We start from the raw sequence: 23,445 nt of genomic DNA, 5'->3' as shown, positions 1-23,445 counted from the left end.
ATATTTGGGATAAGTACAAAATCTCTATTCAACTCTCTTCTTATTAAATACCTAAAGTGAAATCGATTTTGAAAAGGAAAAGTTTCAAAGACCAAAAACGGTCACTTTGACTAGTATATTGTTTGTTGCCCACATGATGAGCTCTCCCCAAAATGGGGATTAAAAGTGGAAAATATCAAAAACTATGTATGTTTAAATAAATGGAAAAGTTTGTAGTACACTTCCTAAAGATGTGTTAATTTAGGTAGACTTTTTTTTTCTTTAATATTGCACACTGTTGTAGTTATTTATAGGGTTATTTGTATTTTTCAAAAAATTAAAATTTTAGAGAAATTATAAACAATATCAACTTGTAAATTAAAATTCAAGTTTTTATTAGATTTTTATTAGTTTTGTCTAACATCAAGGATCTTGAGATGAAAGATGTTGAAACTGCAAAGAAGATATTAGGGATTGAAATAATCAAAGATAAACAAAGAGAGGTAACTTGTAGATCACGGCAAGTCCGTACTTTGTAAGGAAGACATGAAATTTAATACTTGTGTTTTTTCATTGAAATCACAGTGGAAAAAAAAACACCCAGAACCAAAGTGTTCATTAAAAATGCATAATTCAACCCCGTGCGGTCGGGGAAGGAAATGCTGAAAATTCGACACTTTTGTTCATCAAAAGCAGTACTTAACACCCCCTTTACATAGTACCGAAAACAAAAGCTGGTAGATCTCGAACAAACCCCCAAAATGAGATCTAAATCACGATTAAGACGAAGACTGCAATTCATCGAAACTGTTTCTGTACACTATGAACGATATTATGACCAACAGATTTTGTTTTTACCTCTTGTGATGAAACCTTACCTTCAATAAGTACTGCATCTTCACCTGTTCGTATAAACAATCGACGAGTATGAGCACAACCATAACGATTATGTCAATGATTTATCGGTTTGAATATAGATTTCTACTTACTTGAGCAGTATTATAAACTATGTACTCGTTGTACATGAGCTCGGAGGCTTTGACATTCGAAGGCACGGGTTTTCCACAAGGCACAACGACGTCATCCTTCCATTTCACATATTCCGATTGTTGAGGTACCTTCTTCCCGAGTCCTTTCGTAGAGTGCTTTCCTTGAGGAGGCTTATCCATATACTGAATGAAATGATAACATAACACGAAGTTAATAAAACGAGTTAAAAAATTCGTTATAACAAGCGAGTTAGAAGTTCACCTTAGCTTTCTTGAGCTCGTAGACCTCTCCAAGAGCGACTTCACTTAGAAGCATCAGACCGACAGGACTTTTTCTATCGGTATAGCAGTATTGAGCACTCTTACTCACAAGATCAGCAAAATAAACACCCTTCCCAAACTGTGTTCCGAGAAAAAGACAAAAAGGTAAATTTGAGTATTCTGAAAAGGCATATTAGGCAACAAACATGAGCGACGAGGATAAGAGAGTGAATAAGAAAGAGACAAGAGACCATGTAACCGGTAGCTGGAGCTTCGGGTGGAGCTATTCTCAGTCCTTGGCTAAGTATGCCTACGAAGTTTGTCAACCGAGAACCTGGGAAAAAGAAGCATTTATTGTTGATTTTACTTCCGAGCATCATTCTTTAAACTTGTAAATTTCGTTTAGGTGAAGAGCAACTTACCGTGCCAAAGAAGCATTTTATTGCCAAGCTTTTCCCTGTAAGGAGCAAACTTATCACGCTCCCCTTCCCTTTCGAGTGAGAAGACTTCTTCGAGTTCAAGACTCCAATCCTGAGGTTTTTAAAAACAGTTCAATATGTACGTATATATGTATATGAATAAAAGCCCGGCATTGTAAATAGAGCCTACCGTGTGAGTAGGGGCGTGAGTATTGAGGAGATATTTCTCGATCAAACTGTAATCTGCACTGTCACGAGGAATTGGATCGATGTCACATCTAAGCTTCTTGTACTTATCATCAAGAGATTCATCATCATCAACATCAAAACCAACTAATCTGGAAGCAATTTCAATGTCCTGAAGAGCTTCTAACATTTTCAACTGCCACCGAAAAAAAGATGAATTTTTTTAGCCTTTATAACAAAATTAAATTAGAAAGATAATAATAAAGATGTATTGAAGATAAGAAAAGTCAGAAACTTGCACCTTTGACTTAAAATCATCTTCATCCCGAATAACATGAGGATGAATAGACGGGATCACAGTGAAAAACCGGTTGCTAGCATCAACAATCAAACTTTCTAACATTGAATCATTATTATGATTACTGTTCTTTAACAGATTCTGTAGTTCGGTCAATGCCTCAAATCCTGGATAAAGAAAGAAAAATCCAAAGGGCGTTATAAACTTATAATACATAATTTTGATACAAGAAGGATGAATTTTTGTTTTGCCTGCGAACACTAACACACCGAAATACAATACATTGTTTTGATTTGGTTGATGCCTTACCCTTTTGAATATTATGTTTGCTCAGTTTCCCAAGTGGCATTTCAGACATATTGATTTCAAATTCCATCATGGCAGCTCTGTAAGTTTCGACATTGAAAAGCATCCTCATCAGTTCGGCTAATGGTGGAGCAAGTTTGCTATCCTCTTTTTGGAGATTTTTCGTCGATACTTTTTTGTTAACACCGTAATCCTAAGATTCCCATCATCGAAAAGAATAAATAACTCTTTGAAATTATGAGCAATTAAGCTAGAAAAATAAATGAGAAAAAGTAATAAGACCATACAATATCTAAGGGGAAAAATTTCCCCGGTTGCTTCTGAAAATTTTGTTTTTCAAGCCATGCTTCCCATGAATTGCCAGTCTTCTCACGAAAAATACGTTTAAAGTCAGAGATTGCATCTGCTTTTGACATCTCGTCCATTTTCTCACTTCCGATTTTGGTGCCCACTCGACCCCATTTTCGGAATACATTGCAGCAATCCAAATCCTTATCATCTTGGATAATTTGGAGGATATAGTAACTTAAGATAGAAATAAAAGGGAAAATGCGGTTAATTTATATGACACTTAATAATCCAAATATGACATCTAAAGAAAGAACATCGCTAATGCACCTGTTGACACCGGTTGATAAGTCAGACATGTTAAGAGTTGTGTTATAAATGCTTTTTCCAACCTCGAGAATGTGTCCGGTGTCTTGCAGACCCGAGGATTCATGCACTGCACTTCTCCCTTTAACTTTGACAGTTACCATGCTAGAGGTCTCACCGATAGCTTCAACTTTGTAAAGATCAAATGGGAGTTTCTTCTGTTTTCCAAAGCAATTAACCAGATAATCCTCTCTAACGATCGGTATTTTCATCCTCCTGTCAACAAATACTTCGAAAGTGAAATTCAAAAACGAAAAAAGACGTCCTTTTTCATTCGACAATACATTCTTAAACTCAGAGCAAATATAAAGCTCAGTAAAACTACAATCTGCGGGAAAATAAGAAGCTCTAGCAAGAAAATAAGCAATTATGTTAGCAGAACGTTTCACAAAAACCAAGGAAACACATCCCGACTCCAAAATCAATGATAGACAATCAGCAATAACACGACTTAAGTAAGAATCCATGGGCACATGAGACTAGCAAGTTGCAGAAAAAAGAAATTGAACATACTTGAGATGAGACTAGCAAGTTGAAGAATCTTTACCTCGCCTTCTTAATCTCAGCCTCTTGGTCATCCGCTGTGCCACTCACAACTAAACAGTTTGTATCTGAATTTTGGTATATTAAGCAAAGATATTATTAGTGTTACTTATCATAACCGAACATTAGTATGCACATGCAACTCAACAAGCACATACCTTTCTTAATCTTGGCATGAAACGCTCCACCTACTCCCTCGATTTTGCTTTTCCACTCTTTCTGCAAAATCACCCTCAAACGAAAAATGAGCATAACAAATCACTTTAATGGAAAATAAACTGTAAGTTCTGTACGTGATTAAAAAGTATATGTAAACATACTATTGTTTCCTTGGGTAATCCAGAAATAGAGACTTTCAAATCTGCCAAGCGATCACTATTGGATGATTGTGATCCACCACGAGAAGCATGGTTTCCATTCGGAGACATTGGAGGCAGTATCCGTGGTTGTTTTACAACCTTTTGCGATTTAAACCACTGCAACCAATTGATAAAACAAACTATTAATCATTGTTTTCTTCTATCATCGCACAACATGAGAAATAATCGGTTACCTTGATAAGATATTGATTATCTGTGTCTTCCGGGATTTTCCACTTCCCTTCTATACGTTCTGGTTCACGAGTGGAGAAGCTACACTTGCTCCATTCTGTAAGGTAACCTTGGCACCGGTACATACCAGCAGAGTAACGAAGAGAGCCAGAACAAAGAGGACAACTAGAAAGCGCTCCAAACATCATTCCATCAGCACTGCGCAAGAAGTTCAAACTTGAGTTATATCAACTTCAAAAGAGAAATATGATAAGCAACTTTCAAAACCAATTTAATAACTGAAGCCTTTGCCAAAGACTCAACCGAATTCTCAAGTTCACCCCCAAACAACTTGTTCTAAGCACTCATATTGTTCATACAAACATGTAGAAGTTAGTTAACACGAAATCAGTCCAAAAACAGCTTCTAACATTGCTAAAAACAAATTCACGAAAATCCAAAAAAATGTGATCAGTTAAAAGAGAAAAGTCATGATATGCAGGTAAGAGCAACATAAGAAACTAAATTACCAGCGATCACGCATATCAAGCTCTGATCCTGTTGAATCTTGATCATTGGCTTGGAGCATTTCACGCAACTCAGCTGATGTCACATGTTTTTTAAGGTCATCTTTCAGCGACCACAGTTCTTTACTCTGGGCCTCTAGTTTAGTATCTAGATCAGACGCTTCCTGATGATGCTTGCTTGTAGACACATCCCCAGAAGCTTTTGCAAGTTTGGATTCCTGATTCCCAACAACATCTTTCGTTCGTTTTGTACCTGCTTTGGAAGATGTTTGCTTCACTCCTTCATCTTCTTGTACTTGCTTACCTAAACAATGGTGAAAGAAAGACTTAGCACTTTAGCAATAAAAATGGATCGAAAAAGTTCAAACTCCAATGTAAAGGAATTTCATACCACTTTTCACTTTAGAGGGAACCTTCTCAACCAAGGCGAGGACAGCTTCTTGATCGGTTGTAGGGAGTTTGTCCCATCCAGGTAGTTTCTCCAATTGTGTAGATGGGGAAAAGTTCATGTAACAATTGGCATGGTGCCAACCCAATCCCCTAGGTCCTTGACCTTCAGGCTTGGTAGATATACGAACCTACCGACAAGAATATAATAAACCAATCCAAATTACATAATTAGACATCAACACCAACAAGTAGTGACTAGACTACAATTAAAATATTGTGTTATTAAGAGCATTTATACTTTAATATCTGAAAATAATCAACAGATGAGCAATGGAATCAAAATCACAAATTCCTCAGTCTGTATTTGCATCGACGAAATTCAATAACTAAACCAACATGAACATAAATTGTAAAGTGATGCATAAATTATGGAATCAAAATTACAAATTCCTCAGTCTGCATTTGCATCGATGAAATTCGAAAACTAAACTAACATGAATATAAAGTGTAAGGTGAAACATAAATCATGAAGTATAAATCATTCAACAGTCCTATAGCATTAAGTAATTACATGTTAGTGTCAACTGAACTAAGAACATTTATACATTTATATCTCAACATAATCAACCGATAAGCGATGAAATCAAAATTACAAATTCCTTAGTCTGCATTTGCATCCATGAAATTTGATAACTATACTAACATGAACATAAACAGTAAAGTGGAACATAAATTATGGAATCAAAATTACAAACTCCTCAGTCTGCATTTTTATTACTAATACGAATATATAGTGTAAATGAAACATAAATTATGAAAGGAAAGGCATTCAACAGTTTTATAGATAGTATTAAGTAATTACATGTTAGTGTCAACTGAGCTAAGATAAGAAAATGCAGCCATAACACAATAACAATAATAATAATAATAATAGAGTCATGAGTAACCATACCTGCCCTTTCATGATTTTTTCACTACAACGTTTGCAAGTGGCACGAGAAGTTTGAGAAACTTCAATACCACATTCAACATTCTTGGCACCATATGTTTCCTCAGGTTGATCACCACCAGCACCAGCACCAGCACCACCTTGACCCTCCACATATTTTCTGATTCTCTGCTGATCTTCCCACCTTAGTTGCTCAATACCTTCAACGTCATCAATACTAAACAAAAACAGAACACAAAACATTATAAAGTTAACAACTTTCTCCAAACTCCATAGTCAAGAATTGTACGTATTACACAGTTTGCAATGACAACAACATACGATTTAATCTGCTTTGCTTTCTTCAGTATACAACTAGCATGATTCCACATCTGAAACCAAAAGATTGTGTAAGAATCATTCTATTTCCTCAAAAGGGTTTACAGAAACCAATGAAAATGTAAAGAAAAGTTAACAATGTCGCAGAAATAATAATAGAAAAGGAAGAACCTTTTCAATATTACAAGCCGATTAAAAGAAGGGTTTTTTATCCTATAACAAAAACAATGGAGAAAAATGGGGAAATGGGTATGTAAGAGAGACTAATTAGTGTGAAGAAAAGATTACATACAGGCATGAAACCGTCGAATTGGGTGGCCTGAACCATCTTTCCGAAACGAAGAACTTCCTTTTCAATGGGGGACTTACAAGTCTTGCATGAGGATCTTGATGACTTAGCATACTCCACCTTCCATGGCTTTTGGTCCTCAAGCTTCGCCATTGTTAAAAGCTTGAAGCTTTAGCCCTATTATGGCTTTGTGAACAGTGGCAATATAGTATTATATAGGTATCCTCTCTACCTGGAAACACAGAAAGGAGTGGGTTTTTTCCTCAAACGAACCTTTAGCTTCTCTTATAAGCTTTTTTATTTATTTTATTTTATTTTTTATAATTTATTTTTATTTTTATTTTATTTTAAAATAAATAGAATGTTTGTTATCGGTTGCAAAATTTTTTGTCCAAATTTTTTAGAACTATGCAAAGCAAATATTTATTACTAGTTATATTTTATTTTTTAAAGAAAAATTTACAGTATAAACATTTAAGTTTAATTTTTTGCGATAATAATACTTAAGTTATAATTTTAAAACTTCTATAATTACTTGATATTAGTTACAGAAATATAATATATATATTATTACTGTCAAAAATTAAAGTTAAGAATTTATTTGTAACCGTTTTAAAATAATTCGCTTATGTGACTATAAGTTATAAGTATAATTACAGTACAAATACTTAGAACATCTCTAATGGTACTCTCTATTTTATTTTTCAAACTAAAAAGCTAAAATATAATTATTTTTATTATTGTTGCTCTAATTATGCTTTCTATTTTATAATATTTGATTATTTTAATAATATTTTATAATTTAAATTTATCCAAAAAAAAAATAACTTTTATAACACAATGAAAAAAAAATACTATTAAAAAAAGTATAGAAAGTCATTTTTGTATAGTTGAAGTTTATTTTTTTCAACTCTCACTCTTTATTTCTGTTAAGGAGTGTGTTTAGAGAACATGGTTGAAGATACTCTTATTTTATTTAATAACTTTAAGCTACTTAGTTTATTAACATTAAACATACAAACATAGTTCTAAGAATTTACATACATACTCATTGTTCATCATTAAACTACTCTTTATACATTTAATTTTTATGTAGACTCTTGAATTAGGCCAAACTAACATTATATTAGTATTATATCAACAAATTATTTAAATAAATAAGCAGAATATAATTATATGGGATATATGCAACAATTTTACAATTTTAAAAAAAAAATTACAATAGAAAAATGTTCTTGGGACAAAAATCTTCAAATAACTAAAGAATAAATCATATTTATTCTATATTTTTTTTTTGAAAAAAAAAAATTGTTTATTATTTAATATTTATTAGTCAGTGAACTCTTTTGTCCCATACTGTCGTGGGATCCACTCATTAGAACCCGACCCGGTAATGTTCTTGGCTTAAACTAATATTTATTTATTTATAATTATAAAGAAACATTATCTCTAAATTGAACTTTATGTAAAGATTTTTTTTCATTAAAAAAAAAAATTTTAGACATGATAGTGATTACAAATAATATTGAATAAAATAGCAAACACCTTAATTATATCAATTAAGTTTTAAGCATAAACTCATTTAGCCAAAATTACAATCTCTCGAAATGAAAAAAAAATTACAATTTAACTATATTATTATCAATACTCTTATCAGAACAAGTCACGTTCAAAGTTTTGATAATTTTTTTGAATCATTCTCAATCAACACAAATTAGTGCTTTCAGTCGTCGTCTCAAGTGTCGAGAACTAAAACTCTAATGAAGGTGCTAAAAATGGTGAGTGTTGAACTTTTTGTAAAGATTTATAATTATTTGATTAAATAAATTAAATTTGAAAAGCACAAAGTATACCTTTCACTTCAGAAAAAAGGTACCAAGTAAAATTTTAACACATAAAAAGTATCTACCTTTATTTTCTTGTAAGGGGAAAATATTATATTGGGTAGATGAGTTACATACTATTTTATTAAAATTTGAAATAAGTAATCATATTGTAATATTGTTATCAAATATCATATTTTAATATTTACAATGTGCATAAATAATGAGTTTTTTTTTTTTTTTAGAATTTTGAGATATTATAATATTTTAAAATACTAAAAAGAGATTAACAATAATTTAGGAAAAGTGGCTCTTGCCTATAAGGCACCACTAGCCGACATCAACTCAATAAAATAAAATCTAACTTGTAGTTGTTTTACATCAATTTGGTGGGTACCAATAACACTTATAACTTCTTCAAATTTCTCTTATGTCTATAAAGTATAAACACTCAATTATAATTTAAAAAGAAACTAGTTTCACTTTGTTCACATAGATATTTTACATGAACTTGATAATTCTCAAAAATTATTCAAAAGAATTTCCAATAATGTTACAGGAAGAAAGGAAATGACTTTTTGTAACATTACATGTTGTCATTTTCTTAGTCGCTATAGAAAACTCTTTTGAATACTTTTTTAAATTCATTAAATTTATCGTTATTAATAAAGTACTTATATGGTAAGAATGTATACAATAAAGTTTTACATCCCGAGTGTCCGACTAAAACCACCTCAATTCACATGACAAATGCGAATCAGTCGAAAGGTCTGATTGAATTATGAGGATCCCGACCAGCCTGATCCACGTGGCCGATGCAAGTTGATTGGCAAATTTGATCTATCAGGCTGGTCAGGATTCTCAAAATAAATAACAATGTTCAAATATATAATACACCATCATCACTCTCTCTTAAGTTCTAGCTTTTTAATCATTCCTAATTTGAATTATGTGTTAGTTCCTATTATATTTTACTAAATAGGGAATACATAAAGTTGTGAATGTCATGACCATATGATTATGATAAAATATGAAACAGTGAAACAATACAACATAGATTTTTTAGAACAGTTATCTTTCATTAGTACTATATTTAGTGTATATACAACGTTAAGATGTTGGAACACTACTATAAATTATACAAACAAAGCTCATTTAATGTTGAGCAAAGAATGATATTTTTGATTCATTGTTAGATTATTCAGAGATGAATCATATGTGGCTTCTATATATCTCCAAAGAAAGAATACTAAAAACACTAGAAAAGAATGTTATAAGCTATATTTACATTTTACATTTGCAGGAAAGGAAAAGGATCAGTCTTGTGATGAAGCTGAGTACTCGAAAATAAGGCGTTTTAAAGGCGCGGATTGTAACAATACACGCAATCGGCTCGTAAGCTGGTACATTAATGTCCACTTCATTCCCATTTCTGAGTCCTTCATCTGCCTAACAATGGAAGCCTACCAGAAGAAAAAGAGTTGATACTTTTGGTAAGTAAAGGAATAATCATGTCATGAATGGCTAGTTAATCAGTTGTAAAATTACCTGAAGACGTTTCCCGAGCTGCACTTCAATTTCTGTACCGAATGAGATACTACTGGCAAGAGATTTAAGGGGATCAATTGCGCCGTTATTTGAAAGCAAACTAGGGATTTGTGGTGCGTAAACTATCCGCCACCTCGCCTGACCGAATTCTCCTTTTCCTTCGATTCTTGGCATGAGCTTTTCGAGAGTTGTGGTGGCTAGCTTTTGGAATGCAAGCTGACCGTTGCCTTCTAGGATTGACTCTGCCAATTGACTCTCGAAAACTCTTGTAGCCTGTGCAACGGAAAAAAAAATTAAAAAAAGATGATCGCATCAACTTCAGACTCCTGTGTAAGTATATCATCAACAATTTACACCGAAAAAAATGGTCGTTTTGCATATGCAGAGTTTTTCATCTTAACTTTCATGATATGGACTTATTATTTCCTGAATTAAGAAAGTCTAAAACTTGATCGTAAAAATTACCTCAGTGGGTGAACGAGAATCCTGCTCAACAGACCGGGTAGAAGTCACAACCAGTTTATCCTGCCAATTGCTGGCTCGACTTTGTATCCTGAATTGCCACTCAGATCCTACCAAAACCAGATCTAGCATAGGATCTAGTCCATTCTCGGGCTCAAATTTTGCATTATTCAGATGCTCTTGCTTAAGTCTCACCTGATTTTAAATGAAAAAGCCAAATCAATAAAAGGAAACTAAAATTATAAACAAGATTTACTAAAGAAAAACTTTGGATTCACCTGCGTAGCAACAAGATTTACATCGCCATTCTCGAAAGTGAGGATGCCTTTAGGCTGTATTCGTTTGGGATGAGCTAGGCCATTTAACTCAAGTTCACCACTAACACCGAAATTAAGAATCAATGGATATACTATCCTCAACTCGGGGCCAAGAAGAAGCTTCAAATCACTTAGCCGGATATCTACATTGGGTATGAAATCCACATGCTCCATCTTCTTCTCAACTTCGGATGAATCAACTACAATTGCACAGACATTATTTCTTATGAATTTGCATCAAATCCAGCAAATGGAATGGAACTTGACGTTTAGACTATTTATTATCTAGCAACAGAATAGAGCATTGGAAAAAGAAAAGAAAAAAAAAACAAATCAAGCACTGATGACTTCTTACCTAAGGGTTGAAGGAATCGGGTCCTTGAAGAAGCAGGTTGAGAATTGAAAAACCGAGAAACATATGTCAAAGCAACTTCACCACCTGGTAGTGTAGACTGGTCTGATGCCAATCTATTATGAGCAGATCCACTACCCTTGTCATGTGGTAGATATGCTTCTCCATGGCTCAGTTTAATATTCCCAGAAATATTTGGTTGTAATATGGAACCCGTTATCTGCATCTGAGAATCAACCTGGGCACTGCAATTATAGGAACACATTAGTGTTACTGTTAACCGAAGTGTGAAGATTCACACACAAATGCATTTCGTACGATAAGCCATTTAGAAATAAGATACGAATTTTTCACATGATGAGAAAATTTCATAGACCCAATTTTCAAAGTCAACTCAAAAGTCTGTTATGCATGTAAGAGAAGAAAAAATATATATCAAAAAAAGCAATGTCTAAGAGGATAGCGTAAGGAACCTTAAGATATTCTTTGCGCGTACTTCAAGAACTTCACATTTTAACTCTATCTTATCGCCAACGGCTGCTTCACTTGTCCTAAGAGGCAGATTCCCTTTTACAAATAGCTTACCCCATCTGCTAACCCTACTTTCCAATGAGCTGATACATAACCTATTAGATTTTATTTTAACTGCACCACCGAAATTTGTCAGCGGTTTCCAGAGTACTGGAGAAGATATCGATGCCCTGTTGAATGTTGCAGATCCATCGAGCACTGGTTGTTCAACTGTTCCTCTCACCTATATTTAGGAAACATCCCACAAGTCAAAAACAGTAAATTTGGAACAATTCTAATCAAATAGCTAACTCCTGTATTGAAAGATGGATAAATAAGTTTTAAATAGATAACTCCTGTAGAGAAGTTTTATCGAATTGGCCTACCTGTAGCATAATCTCAGCATTGCCATGAAGCCAGTTCGCATGAGGAGATAAAGCTGTTAGCAACATCATGCCTCCATCTTTAATATCAGCATCGACCCTAACTTCTCCAACATCTAGAATGTTCCAGTTTAATCCCTTTAGGCTTTCAGCTAATTGGGTATCCCAAGCCTCTTCATTTCTTTCTCGGGGAAGTTTCTTGTCACTGGAATCATCAATGGAACCCCTATCTCTTTCCTTTACCCAACCACGTTCCCAAGTAACTTGACTATTATCACTCTCTACATTGTCGTCTTCTGGCATGCTATTTTGGACGAAATTAATAGGAATACTTCCTTGGATATGTACATGACCATTTTGAACAATTGGTTCAAATTTTGCGTTGAATAGAAAACGACTAGTTGAAGTCAATGAAGCTACAATTTCAGCTCTTCCGAGATCAATACCTCCAATGGCACCATCCAAGAGCCTTACTTGCACATCACATTCTGGTTTGGCCAGAGTTCCTCTTAGATCACCTTCCATGTGTAATATACCCCTAATTGGTGCTAAAAATTGCCGCAATGATTGAATAGCATCATTAGCTGACGATTCAATAACCTGAACCAGTGTTGGGACTAGACTAACAGGAAAATTTAGAACGGCAAAGTGAAGATTGTTCTTAGGCCCCAATAAGGTCCCATCTGCATGAATTGTGGCATTGTCCTTCTGGATGAAAATTTGCTCCAAATGCAGACCATCATCATTGCTGTAAGCACCAACCGCAAGAACACGCTGAGTTTTGTATGTACCCCACTCCCAATCCTCACCATGAAAATCAAATTCTGCCTGAAAACAAGAAAAAGAAAATAGCAATCAAACATAATTTGCAGTAAGTATCAAACTATCAACTCTTCCAAAACAACAAAAGTAAAGAGAAATGTGCTAAGACACATCAAAATAGAGAGCATAATTACTGGTTGGGTGATTATAGTGCGGAATAAAGTGTTCTTTTCGTGCATTAACTAACAAAATGAAAAAGAAAAAAAGAACACTAGCGAAATTCATCATAGTTCGTAGATCTAATATGATAAGTGCACATCAGAACCTCATAACACAACAATTTATGAATCTCCAATCCTCTAAGAGAATCTTACATCCCCGTTTTTAGATTGATCAGTTTGGACATATAAACATCAAAATTGGGTGAGGCCCTAAAGAACACATGCACTTACCATTGTATCTCCATTTCCGCCTCCACTTGCTTCAAGAGAACCATGCCAATGACCTTTAAGTTCAGCTAGACCAGGAAGACTCAAATCTTCTAGAATAACTTCATTTGATGATATGAAATGGAAATGGATAACCTGTTGTAAATTAACCAAGTCAAAATGAATAAAAGATTTGGTCTTGACATGTCCATCTGGAAACTAGTAAAGAAACAAATAAGAATAAGAACAAAGTTTAATTCTATTGTGATACGTACAGCATGGTTTATTGTTTTGGTAGGAATAATTTTTATTAAATATTTAGTGTTTTGTCCTGTTCTAATAAGCATAAAACGACTTATCAACTTCCCAGAAACAAGGCAAAAATCAGAAAGTTCCATTGTTTGTGGTTCAACTACTCTCACACAAATTTGATACTAAACCTCATCCTTTACATTTGATATCACTTGCCACTGATATATCTTCACCTTTCTAGCCATCGGATTAACCATTTTTTAGTCACTCTCATGCAACACACCTAGTCAATTGTCCTTTTTATTGTTATTATTAAAAAAAAAGGTTCTAGTCTTGTTTCGACCAAAAAAAGAACAGGTTCTCTGGAGCACCTGTGAAGAATTAAGAGCCAGTTGAATAGAATCATTTAACTATAATCCACATGCAAACAGAAAATGCAGCGTTTCATTGACAAACTACCTCAAGCAATTCTTTCACACTTCTAGGGTCCAATCCCACCGACTGCAAGCTTTGAATAAAGAGGTCCTGCAGAGAGCAAGAGAAACATTCATGGTCAGGCACTCATATCTTTTAAAGAAATCAGATCTTTATTGTGATATATACTCATTCCTTAACAAAAAAAGGGTGAAATACAACCTTTGATCTTGTATGAACAGCAGGATCTGTACTTCGAGAAATAAGTCTTGCAAGGGGAAGCATCTCAGCGGCCTCAGCTCGGGGAACTTCAATCCTCATTCTCCACCTCCCCATTGAAGATATGACGCTGCCTAGATGCCCAGCCATTGCCCTTTTAAACAATCCATCTCTCACCCTGTCAGCAAGATTTCGATCTCGGGTGCCAGGCAGCACATATTCACCATGAAGTTCATAACGGCTATTGCTTTGCTCCAACACAGTTTTCTCAACAGTAATCTAAGCAATAAAAACAAGCTTGTCAGAGAGAGAGAGAGACAAATAAAAGTAATTTACAATGTAAATTTTGCATAAGCAGCTAAAAAACAATCAGAAAGGAGAGAAAATCAGTTATTCATTGTCATAATTATTAAATTTGTCACAGGAGTTGGAATGTTGGATAAAAGTTAGCTTAGAAAAGAGTGTTCTATAAAGGAATTCTAGATCAGTTCAATTAACAAACAAGAACATATTTAAGGTACTCACAACATCCCCACTCCATCTAGCAGCCACATCTAAGGCTTCACCTAGCACACCGCTGAATTTTGGACGAAGTACAGATAGCAGTCCATGACCTCTTCTTTTCTGAAGATTAAGTTGAATTTCTGCCTGAAAGCAAAAAAAAGAGACTAATATTAATAGAGAATGCAAGGTCGAACATAAATGAACCAATCGTTAATACATAAGTAAAGTCGCATATGACAATCAAATCACATCATAATCAGAGAGAGATGGAAACCATACTATCTTACTCCTTTCTGTGATTCTTGAACACATATTTACTTGTTAAGGAATCTCTCTAAATTCCATGACTGCTATAATGGGAGTCATCCACACCCAATTTAATATAACACACACACTCACCCTCAGAGATATAGAAGTTTCAGTATACATTTACACCATTCTTTCAGTCACTAAATAATAACAATCTAAATGAGCAAACCTAAGTTGGAAGAGAAATGGAAGCCATAAAGTAACAAAATCAAGAAGTGCTGTGACTGCTTACAGCCTACCTTTTGTATTGTCCCCCGCAGTGAGGCCAACTCCAGCTCATCAAGCGGCAAATGACGCACCTGAAACCAGCGAACATGATGGGTGAAAATCATAATAAAACTTACATATCTGCGGCTTCTTTTGGAGCTTTTCAGGTCGCCAAATAAAACTCAATTTTCAGAAGTTAATAAATTTACCTCCAAGCTAGCAGAGTGGAAAGGTTGAAAACAAATGTTAGCTTTCAGCTGTCCCTTTTGAAGGGAAAACGACAGCAACTTTCCATTTTGCGAATTATCGTCAATGTTAGGGCTTAATGGCCTCACAAACATCAGTGCAAGACTTTCATCTGGCCTACCTGTGGCATCCAACTGCAGTCACCAAAATTTTGTTAGTTATAGCATGTTCGCATTTTTATGTAGTAATCAAATATAATTTAAGAAGAGCTGCTTTAGCTACCTTGACACAATCACGTGAAACGCTTAAGAATCCATTCAATTGAGGTCCCAACATCAGTTGATTCAATTTGAGACCTGAGATCAGAACTTCACCAGCAAGACAGCCTATTTTCCCTTCATTACTATTCACTTGTTGCGTGTTATTTTCAAGACTCAAATCTTGCTCACTAGATTTCAAGACCTTTCCCTGAAACTTGACCCTTCCCGTTGCTTTCAAATGCAACGGCTTTGGAGAATCAGAAAGATAAGCTGAGACCAAGCTGAAGAACTCAAAACTACGCATACGCAAATCCAACTCAATCCCCTCAACAGTAAATGGCACAGAAGTCTTTGCACTAAAATCGTTTGTGTTTAACCCGTATTCATCACAATAAGATGTTTGAACTTTGGTTGTCAAATCAAAAGCAACAGATGAAGAGTTAATAGTTATTGAATCATGTGAAATTATCATATCTCCCCGAGCCTCACTAAATGACCCTTCAGCCTTTGGTGCAGTCCATCTAATATCAAATTTCCTATACATGAAAAAAAAACAGCATAAACAATACTGAAAAAACCAAAAAAATAAATAAATAAAAGAACTTCTAAAACACCTAAAACAACATAACAGGTTACACAGATTTCTTGTTAATGTCTTACAAAAATTATAATTAACCATTTATATATACTACAATTCAAGAAAACACTGAAGTTTATTGATTATATGTAGGAAATGAGAAAACAAATAAGAGACCAAAGAGGCTTACGGTTTCAGCAAAGAACCCGAGAGTTTTGTCTCTCCATTTAAATCCCCTAATTTGAGCGGAATCAGTTGAAGATAACCAGGCATATATCGATCCATAATTTTATCAAAGCACATACTTCCAGAAAAATTCACATCCATTGCAGTATCATCCTCCTCACCCTGAAAATCAAGTATTCAACGCCAAGATTGATTTTCAAAACTACTTAAGCAGAAGTCCAAAGATTAAATTTAAAAGGCAGAAAGAAAAATCATATCATATTCCAATATTTAACAGCCACTTAGATAAATTTCACTAATGCTAGGAGAAATGATTCCCACCCACCCACAAATATTAAGTCTTTATGAACTGACTGAAAATTAAAAAGATAACAATAGTAAGACATAATATCACGAAACCACAGATATCTAAATACAGCAAATTTTTAAGAAGCATACCATTGCGAGATCATTAACCTTACAGCCAAAATGATTAAAGAAAATTGAGAAGTAAATTTGTGAAAGAAGAACATCAAAGCACATTATGAAGAAGCATTTATGCTGTCATTTGAGTTAAGAGTAACCGTATGTGTAAAGACGATCCAGCAACAGAGAACTCGTGCTAATAGCAGAGCATTCGGTGAGATCAACAACAAGAAAGACAGGCTGTCTCGTATGAAAATAATATACCTCTGGGCAAATCCATGCATTCCCTGCACCTCGAATTTCACCACCATCCACAAGACTAGCTCGAATTCCATACAAGTCAGCCATCTAGAGCAAAAAACAGCTTCACAATAATATAACCAGGTATGCATAAATTATGACTTACTATTCAAAACTCAATTAGTTAGCATTAACAAACTTACACAATTGTCAGTATTGAAAGTGAAGTTGGCTGATAAATACGAAAAGGGAATGCGATCAAATGCTGCCACTGCACCAGCCTCCTTACTTTTTAGAACAGCTTCAGATGCACAGGATGGAGGAAACTCAGAAGCTAAATGAGACATCTTTCTAGAAACCATTCCACTTCCTACAAATACTGGAGCATCTAGTGGACCTTGACAATTAAATACAGCAGTCACTGAACCAGCCAGCTGCAATCAATAGAGAAAAGTATGAACGAAAGTATACTGATATTCCCTGCCTAGCCCTCCCTTTTTAAAGGCAATGTCTACCACATTACTGAAGTATGTTTTCTTCATCCAACATGCTCCACCATTAGTGAGGTTACTAAGATTTTTTTTTCTTTTTTTGTTCATCAAGCTTTCAAGCATCTTTTTCAGTCGCTGCTTAATCTCACAACATCAAGCAACATTTCATCAAATCATTGTTGATTTTGATCTGTGGTTTATATCAATTATTGCTATAAGCCTATAACCATTATTGCTTTTCCATGAAAGAATTACTAACAACCACAGTACAGATAATTTTTCCATTTTAATTATAAAAAGTAGTATGAAGATCAAAAAGCTCAAGATGCACATACCGGAAACAAGAGAGGTTTCATCTTGAAAGTATTCATCAAAGCATTTACTTCGACACAGGGAACCTACGAATAACAGTTTCATAAATATTATGAGTTTACCGAAGCACTAAACACAGAATAAGAATAACAGGAAAGGACAAGAAGGAACCTATGAATAAGAGTTTTATATATATTTTGAGGTTGCTCAAACATAACGAGGAATATCACACTCTCATTAAAAGAGGAGGTCTACCATTAGAAAATCTGACAATAACTTTTGTTGAAAAAAATATGTATGTAGACAGGAATTAAGATAGACTGAGGACATATTTATTTGCAACTGTTTTCCCATTCATTCTCTTGTTGCTAAGGATTTTTTTCAAACAGCCTAGGTACTAACTATTAAACATCCAGACCAAATTCCAAAAATAAAATGTTGTGAGAAAAATTATATTTAATATATTGTTGTTGCAATAAGAGAGAGGGGACAGAAAACCAAGGCTGCATCAGCAGGCCTGAGTTAGCTCCTAAAATCTCATTGATAATCACCGAGATATAGGAATCCTTTCTAATATTGTTTAATAAAAATGAATTGAGAAATGGCAACTCTGTTCCGTGGTCACAGGCAGACTTCAGGAAAGACAACAATAGGTCGGTTGGGCAGAGTTTGTCAAAAACCAATTTCCTACTTTCGCTAAACACCATGGAATGACAATTCAATCTTTGTAAATAAGATATATACAAGTATAAATAAATAAATGTGTACTTTAAACAAGATTCTTGGGAGTAAAGAAACCTTTATAAACTTCTTGTAATGATTGATATTCATCATTCAACGTAAGAGACATTTGCATAAAACACTAACCAAGTATTTACAAAAAATTATCATCCGCCTTTTAGCTCATTAAAATTATGCAACCAAACAAGAAGTAAGCTAAGAAGATACCTGACACATAACATGAAACTCTCCCTCGTCGGGATGAATTCCGAAATCTCCCGAGGCCTCTAAAGGAACTGCACCAAAAGACCCATGTGCATTGTGTAGGAATATTCGTTGGCCACGGAAACATAAGCTTGCTGAAACATCCTGTACAAGAGGCATGCACAATAAAACAAAAGAACTGTTTCAAAAAAAAAAATCTATATTTTTCTTTTTTATGAAGCTAAAAAATACAAATATAGCCTAACATTTTGAAAAAAGGTGACGAACTCTAATTAGGCATCATTTATTTCCTCAACCATCAATCAAAATGAAAGTAGAACGTACAGAAAAACAAGATGGAGCGTCAAGTATTTGAAAAGCTAAGCCTGTTACATCAAGTTGCCCATGGAGATTTGGAAATGTTTCTCCCGTAGACATGCACACATGAACCTGAAAGAAAAAAATCTCAAGATAAGCCAAATTTTATAAGAAAGAGATAACTAGCGGCTACTGTAAACAATACTGGGTTTCCCACTATCAAGTAATAAAACAAATAACAAAACAATATATATGACTTTACACCTTGCCATCAAATCAAGATAGATAACAAAAATATAAATGAGAACAAAAAGGGAACCCAGAAAGCATCTGTGATAGTCAAAAGTTCAATGCAGCTAATAAAGCATCAAATACAAATATGAGAGTAGTGGTTCAGGGTTCAGCGGTATAGTCTGAGATGCATCCAATGTAATCATGACAACGTCAAGTAAAACTGAAATTAAAAGCATAGAAAAGTACCTCGCCTGTGGCTCTACCTTTGGACCACTCGATTGGAATTTCTAAAATTCTCTCAAAAAGCTGCAGAAAAACAAGGCATTTAAACATTCTTATAGCCAAAAGTCCAAAAGAAAAGTTTGACAGTATCAACAATTTATCAATTTAACATGTTGTATACCTTACCGGAGCAAATAAGTTAGCAATTTTCAAGTTGGCGTGCCATTTCTGTTCAACAATGTCAACAAAAACATCTGCAGACAACCAACCACCATCTTCCCACATCATATCTGACAAATCTGATCTCCACATCATACAGTTCCCACTCAATTGTACATGAACTTGGCCGTAGTGATTTTGAAACTTCACATGTCCACTGACATTCTCCATTTCCCTATACAATATAATGATTTGTTATTTAGAAGTTAGAATCAGTAAACGATAATGATATAAGGATTTCCATCATCACTATATTGTGGGTTTCGTATCCACCAGTACCATTATCAAAGGCGTGAGCTTTATTATAATAAGGCAAGCTCATCATTATAAATAAATAAACATGATCATAGAAATCACAACTAAATTAGACCAACACATCAATCTTGGAAACAAAATCTTTGGTCAAAATGCAAACTACTGAAAATATATTAACAGTAAGTCACTCAGAAACATAACAGAAACAGCTCGCACCTTGGTTCCATGTCACCATATGCAAGTAGCATTAGCGTTCCACTTTTGAAATAAACAGAATCTAGCGTAACTGGGAGCATTTTCTCAATGCTTGCATCATGCACTGTATCTACCCCATCAACAAGTTCTGCAACAATATCTTCAACTCTAGGACCCATAGTTGATGTTAGCTTTTGAATGGGACCAGTGACTAAGCAAGATAACAACTCCTTCATATTTCTAGAAAAATTGGGAAAACTCGATATCAAGGATTGGGGCCAGATTAAAATTGGACGATCAACTTCAAGTTGTATGGAAGATGAGGTTAGTGATGAAAGATTATCTTGGCTCTCAAATATCTCATCATTGGTACTCTCATTGACTACATCACCTCCTACATCCTCACTTTTCATACAGGAATCACTATTATTAGATCGAGCAAGACTTGTGATAGAAGTACTGGCATTAGTATCAACCTCATTTTTCACTGTAAAATTGTCAAAATTCGTAACATTATCACCTCCAAACGAATTTGAAGACTCACTAGACTTTCGATGCAGTCCCTGAAAATATGCAGCAGCCGATATTGCACTTCGCCCGAGAATTCTTCTTTTGGCAGTCAAGGTAGATACTGAGGTATCACTTCCATTAGCTTTCTTCTTAAATTTCTGTTTTTTAGGGCCCTGTATCACTTTGGACCAGAATTTAAGCCCGGAACCTGGAACTTTTACACCAAAAGATTTCTCCAAATCTGCATGCTTCATGTCATACTCAACACCTGTGTCCAGGCAATGATGACCTCTCAAATGCATCTTCTCATCCATGCATAAAAAAGAGTCTAAACTTGTAAATGCTATTAATTGACTGCCACTTTCCTTCATAACATCACCTCCATATTGACTAGATTCCTTGTCAGAAACAATATAACCCATTTCTGCAGCTTTTTTGGCTGATTCATCTCTTTCACTTTCCCAGCGAGAACCAGCTTCCTCTCTAGCAATCCTCCTGGTTTTTGTACGGTAATCGATTCCTTCTTCAGTTGACAAACGTCTCTTTGAATCATCTTCCATTGAAGGTATTCCTAGCCAACTAAAATCTTTCTTCTGTGAGACCAATAAAGTTGGATGAGACAACACTGCATCAACCACAATCTTTCCCCTTCTCAAACTAGCAAAAGGACGGATTCGAATTTTCATCGTGGGTACCTCCCCACAAGAAAATTCTTCATTATGAGTCCCTACTGAGCACGACTCTAATGTAATGCTCAAAGGTGAAATACTTCGTACCTTACCAAAATCAAGATCTCGTTGTATGTAATCACTAAGTGATGAACAAACAGACGGTAAAAGTTTAGCTTCGATAAACCCTTTGGCTTTTGCCTTCCCATACCATACTAATAAGCACACTCCAGAGATCACAGCTACAAGAACAGAACACCTAACAAAAAGTAATCCCTCATTCCGCAAATGGGACAGAGAACTCACCAAAGCCTTGCTTCGAGTAAGACGCTCTTCAACACATTTTACTTTGGTTTCATATCTAGAGCTTAGAGTACTCTTTAACAACTCCACATTGTGTCCACAAAAATGTGAAAACCTAATCACTTGAGTTATCCAATGATTCTGCTTTGCACATACACACCTGCGATATCGCCTTCTACCCAACAACCCTCCATCCAAGTAACCAAAACCTCCCACTTTTCCACCATATGAAGAAGATCCGTGAAGCGGAGCCCCAAGAAAAGGGCAATGGAGTCTCAAACTCATGGTCTGTTGCACCTACATAATCGCTACACAATTCGGACTCATATGTTGGAAATGGGGACCAAGAAGCCCCTCCAAGTCCCCTGACAAATCACAGCATTACAAAAGGAGCAGCCACTCCAACCTAATCAAGAAACAATACCATGTTCCATTAAACATCATCCATACAAATGTAAAGCATTTGAAACACAACACCACAAAATCAAGAATATTAAAAACAAAAAAAAAACCACCAAGCATTGTTATTACTATCATTATTTTGGTTTTTAAAGAAAAAAAATAAAAGTCATTTCTTAGTTTTTTCTTAACACTATTTAGAATTGCTTTGATTTACTTTATAATACACCGACACGATTTTTATTATATTGTGCTGATACTTTCTTCTCGGTTCCTTCTTTTCCTTCTTCCAGAACACGAGCTCGGAGAAGTTAGAGATAAGAGAACCCTATGTGGTCAGAAATCATAATAGAGTCTGACCACAACGACTGAGTATAATATTGAGATAAGCTAATTTAGAGAGTTAACGATATTGTATAATAATTATTAAATTAATTTGATAACAGTATGACACTTCTGGTGCTATTTTAGTATGCCGCCATTAAAATCGAAAAATTAATAAGATTGTGATATAAATTCCACAAATAAATTTCTCCATCAAATTCATTTATTCTAGGAAAAAAAATTGTACCTTAAATAGAAAGATAATGTTGAACAGTTCAAATATAATGCAAAATTTGAAGTGAAAATCCTCAAACCAAAAACGCATAAACACAGAGTACTCCTTTGTCTAACAAATAATTCACAAAACCTATAATTTCAACAACAAAATGAAAGACATTAGCTTCAGCATTTTCACTGACCTTCTCCTTGTTTGCAGGCATTGAGCTCCCATGCAGAGTCAGGTTCGTTGTCTGGCGAATCAGTATAACTATTCAATTACCAAGAATCGAAAACTAAGCATTGATAAAGAAAAAAATAATCAGGAATTGAGAAACTAATGACAGTGGCGTAATTTAGGGAAGTAGTATAGATTGATTGCAACGAGTGCCCAAACAAAAGACAAAGAAGAAGAAAAGGAAAAGGTTATAGAGTGATTGGAGAGGTGAAGAGGAAGAAAAACGAATAACCTGCCGGAAAATTTGACTGAGAGAGCGGAGGCGATTTGCAGCGAGCTAGAACAGCATCTTCGACGGAGGAAACTACACGCTTTAGTATTTTCCCACCTTTTACAATAATAATAATAATAATAATAATAAATATGTCTAAATTGTAATGTAAATAAATAAATTGGACTCTTCATTGTTCAAAAATAAATAAATAAATAAATGAGACTACATCAATTTTTTTTAAAAATATATATTATTGGAATATATTTTTAATATAAAAACTAAATAAATAAAAAGAATGTTCTACCCTTACGAGCTCCTCTTGCTAAGAGAATGTGTTTTGAGGAGGTTTCCTGTCCTATTTGTGGCGAGGCTGAGGAGACACAAAATACTTGTTCCTGTATTGCAACTTTACCTTCCACTT

The 23,445-nt window shown here is 34.6% G+C and overlaps 2 protein-coding genes across 4 annotated transcripts; both read right to left on the bottom strand.

Annotated features, from left to right (window-relative positions):
- Positions 1-508: 508 nt before the first annotated feature.
- Positions 509-6,914, bottom strand: LOC115714198 (poly [ADP-ribose] polymerase 1). The gene is made up of 19 exons (XM_030642779.2): positions 6,642-6,914; positions 6,353-6,402; positions 6,035-6,248; positions 5,084-5,270; positions 4,696-4,996; positions 4,189-4,384; positions 3,956-4,111; positions 3,794-3,854; positions 3,640-3,703; positions 3,057-3,308; positions 2,726-2,963; positions 2,442-2,631; positions 2,136-2,299; positions 1,839-2,030; positions 1,652-1,760; positions 1,481-1,563; positions 1,231-1,368; positions 969-1,151; positions 509-881 (listed from the first exon to the last, which is right to left on the bottom strand). Exons 1-19 carry the CDS (start codon positions 6,789-6,791, stop codon positions 834-836), a joined length of 2,976 nt encoding a protein of 991 aa, XP_030498639.2. The 5' UTR covers positions 6,792-6,914; the 3' UTR covers positions 509-833.
- A 2,708-nt stretch (positions 6,915-9,622) lies between these two features.
- On the bottom strand, positions 9,623-23,176 carry LOC115712600 (protein TIC236, chloroplastic). Of its 3 annotated transcripts, none has more exons than XM_030640902.2 (25): positions 23,043-23,176; positions 22,776-22,843; positions 20,174-22,039; positions 19,670-19,877; positions 19,508-19,567; positions 19,055-19,159; positions 18,734-18,874; positions 17,809-17,871; positions 17,186-17,416; positions 17,007-17,090; positions 16,342-16,499; positions 15,597-16,110; positions 15,338-15,508; positions 15,161-15,220; positions 14,634-14,756; positions 14,112-14,387; positions 13,935-14,000; positions 13,248-13,379; positions 12,037-12,861; positions 11,614-11,894; positions 11,144-11,385; positions 10,750-10,988; positions 10,475-10,666; positions 10,010-10,282; positions 9,623-9,924 (listed from the first exon to the last, which is right to left on the bottom strand). In XM_030640902.2, the coding sequence occupies exons 3-25, from the start codon at positions 21,916-21,918 to the stop codon at positions 9,778-9,780; spliced, it is 6,336 nt and encodes a 2,111-aa protein (XP_030496762.2). In that variant the 5' UTR covers positions 21,919-22,039; positions 22,776-22,843; positions 23,043-23,176; the 3' UTR covers positions 9,623-9,777. The 3 variants fall into 3 exon arrangements, with proteins under 3 accessions (XP_030496762.2, XP_030496761.2, XP_030496763.2); XM_030640901.2 differs by having other exon boundaries at positions 22,776-22,868; positions 23,043-23,170; XM_030640903.2 differs by having other exon boundaries at positions 22,776-22,826; positions 23,043-23,153.
- Positions 23,177-23,445: the final 269 nt, after the last annotated feature.

This window comes from Cannabis sativa, chromosome 4, assembly GCF_029168945.1.
Source record: "Cannabis sativa cultivar Pink pepper isolate KNU-18-1 chromosome 4, ASM2916894v1, whole genome shotgun sequence".
Classification (NCBI taxonomy): domain Eukaryota; kingdom Viridiplantae; phylum Streptophyta; class Magnoliopsida; order Rosales; family Cannabaceae; genus Cannabis; species Cannabis sativa.
The sequence above is the reverse complement of the archived record's forward strand: the minus strand, read 5'-3'. Positions and strand labels throughout refer to the sequence as shown.

Bases quoted from the DNA above. Each gene is read 5' to 3' on its own strand.
- LOC115714198 (XM_030642779.2), bottom strand. From the start codon at position 6,791: ATGGCGAAGCTTGAGGACCAAAAGCCATGGAAGGTGGAGTATGCTAAG. The intron at 5,271-6,034 runs GTATGGTTACTC...TCTTGTCGGTAG, and splicing joins AAAAAATCATGAAAGGGCAG to GTTCGTATATCTACCAAGCC. The intron at 3,309-3,639 runs GTAAAGATTCTT...ATTTGTTGACAG, and splicing joins GCTGAGATTAAGAAGGCGAG to GAGGATGAAAATACCGATCG.
- LOC115712600 (XM_030640902.2), bottom strand. From the start codon at position 21,918: ATGAGTTTGAGACTCCATTGCCCTTTTCTTGGGGCTCCGCTTCACGGA. The intron at 11,895-12,036 runs GTAGGCCAATTC...TCCTAAATATAG, and splicing joins ATGCTGAGATTATGCTACAG to GTGAGAGGAACAGTTGAACA. The intron at 10,667-10,749 runs GTGAATCCAAAG...ATTTAAAATCAG, and splicing joins TAAATCTTGTTGCTACGCAG to GTGAGACTTAAGCAAGAGCA.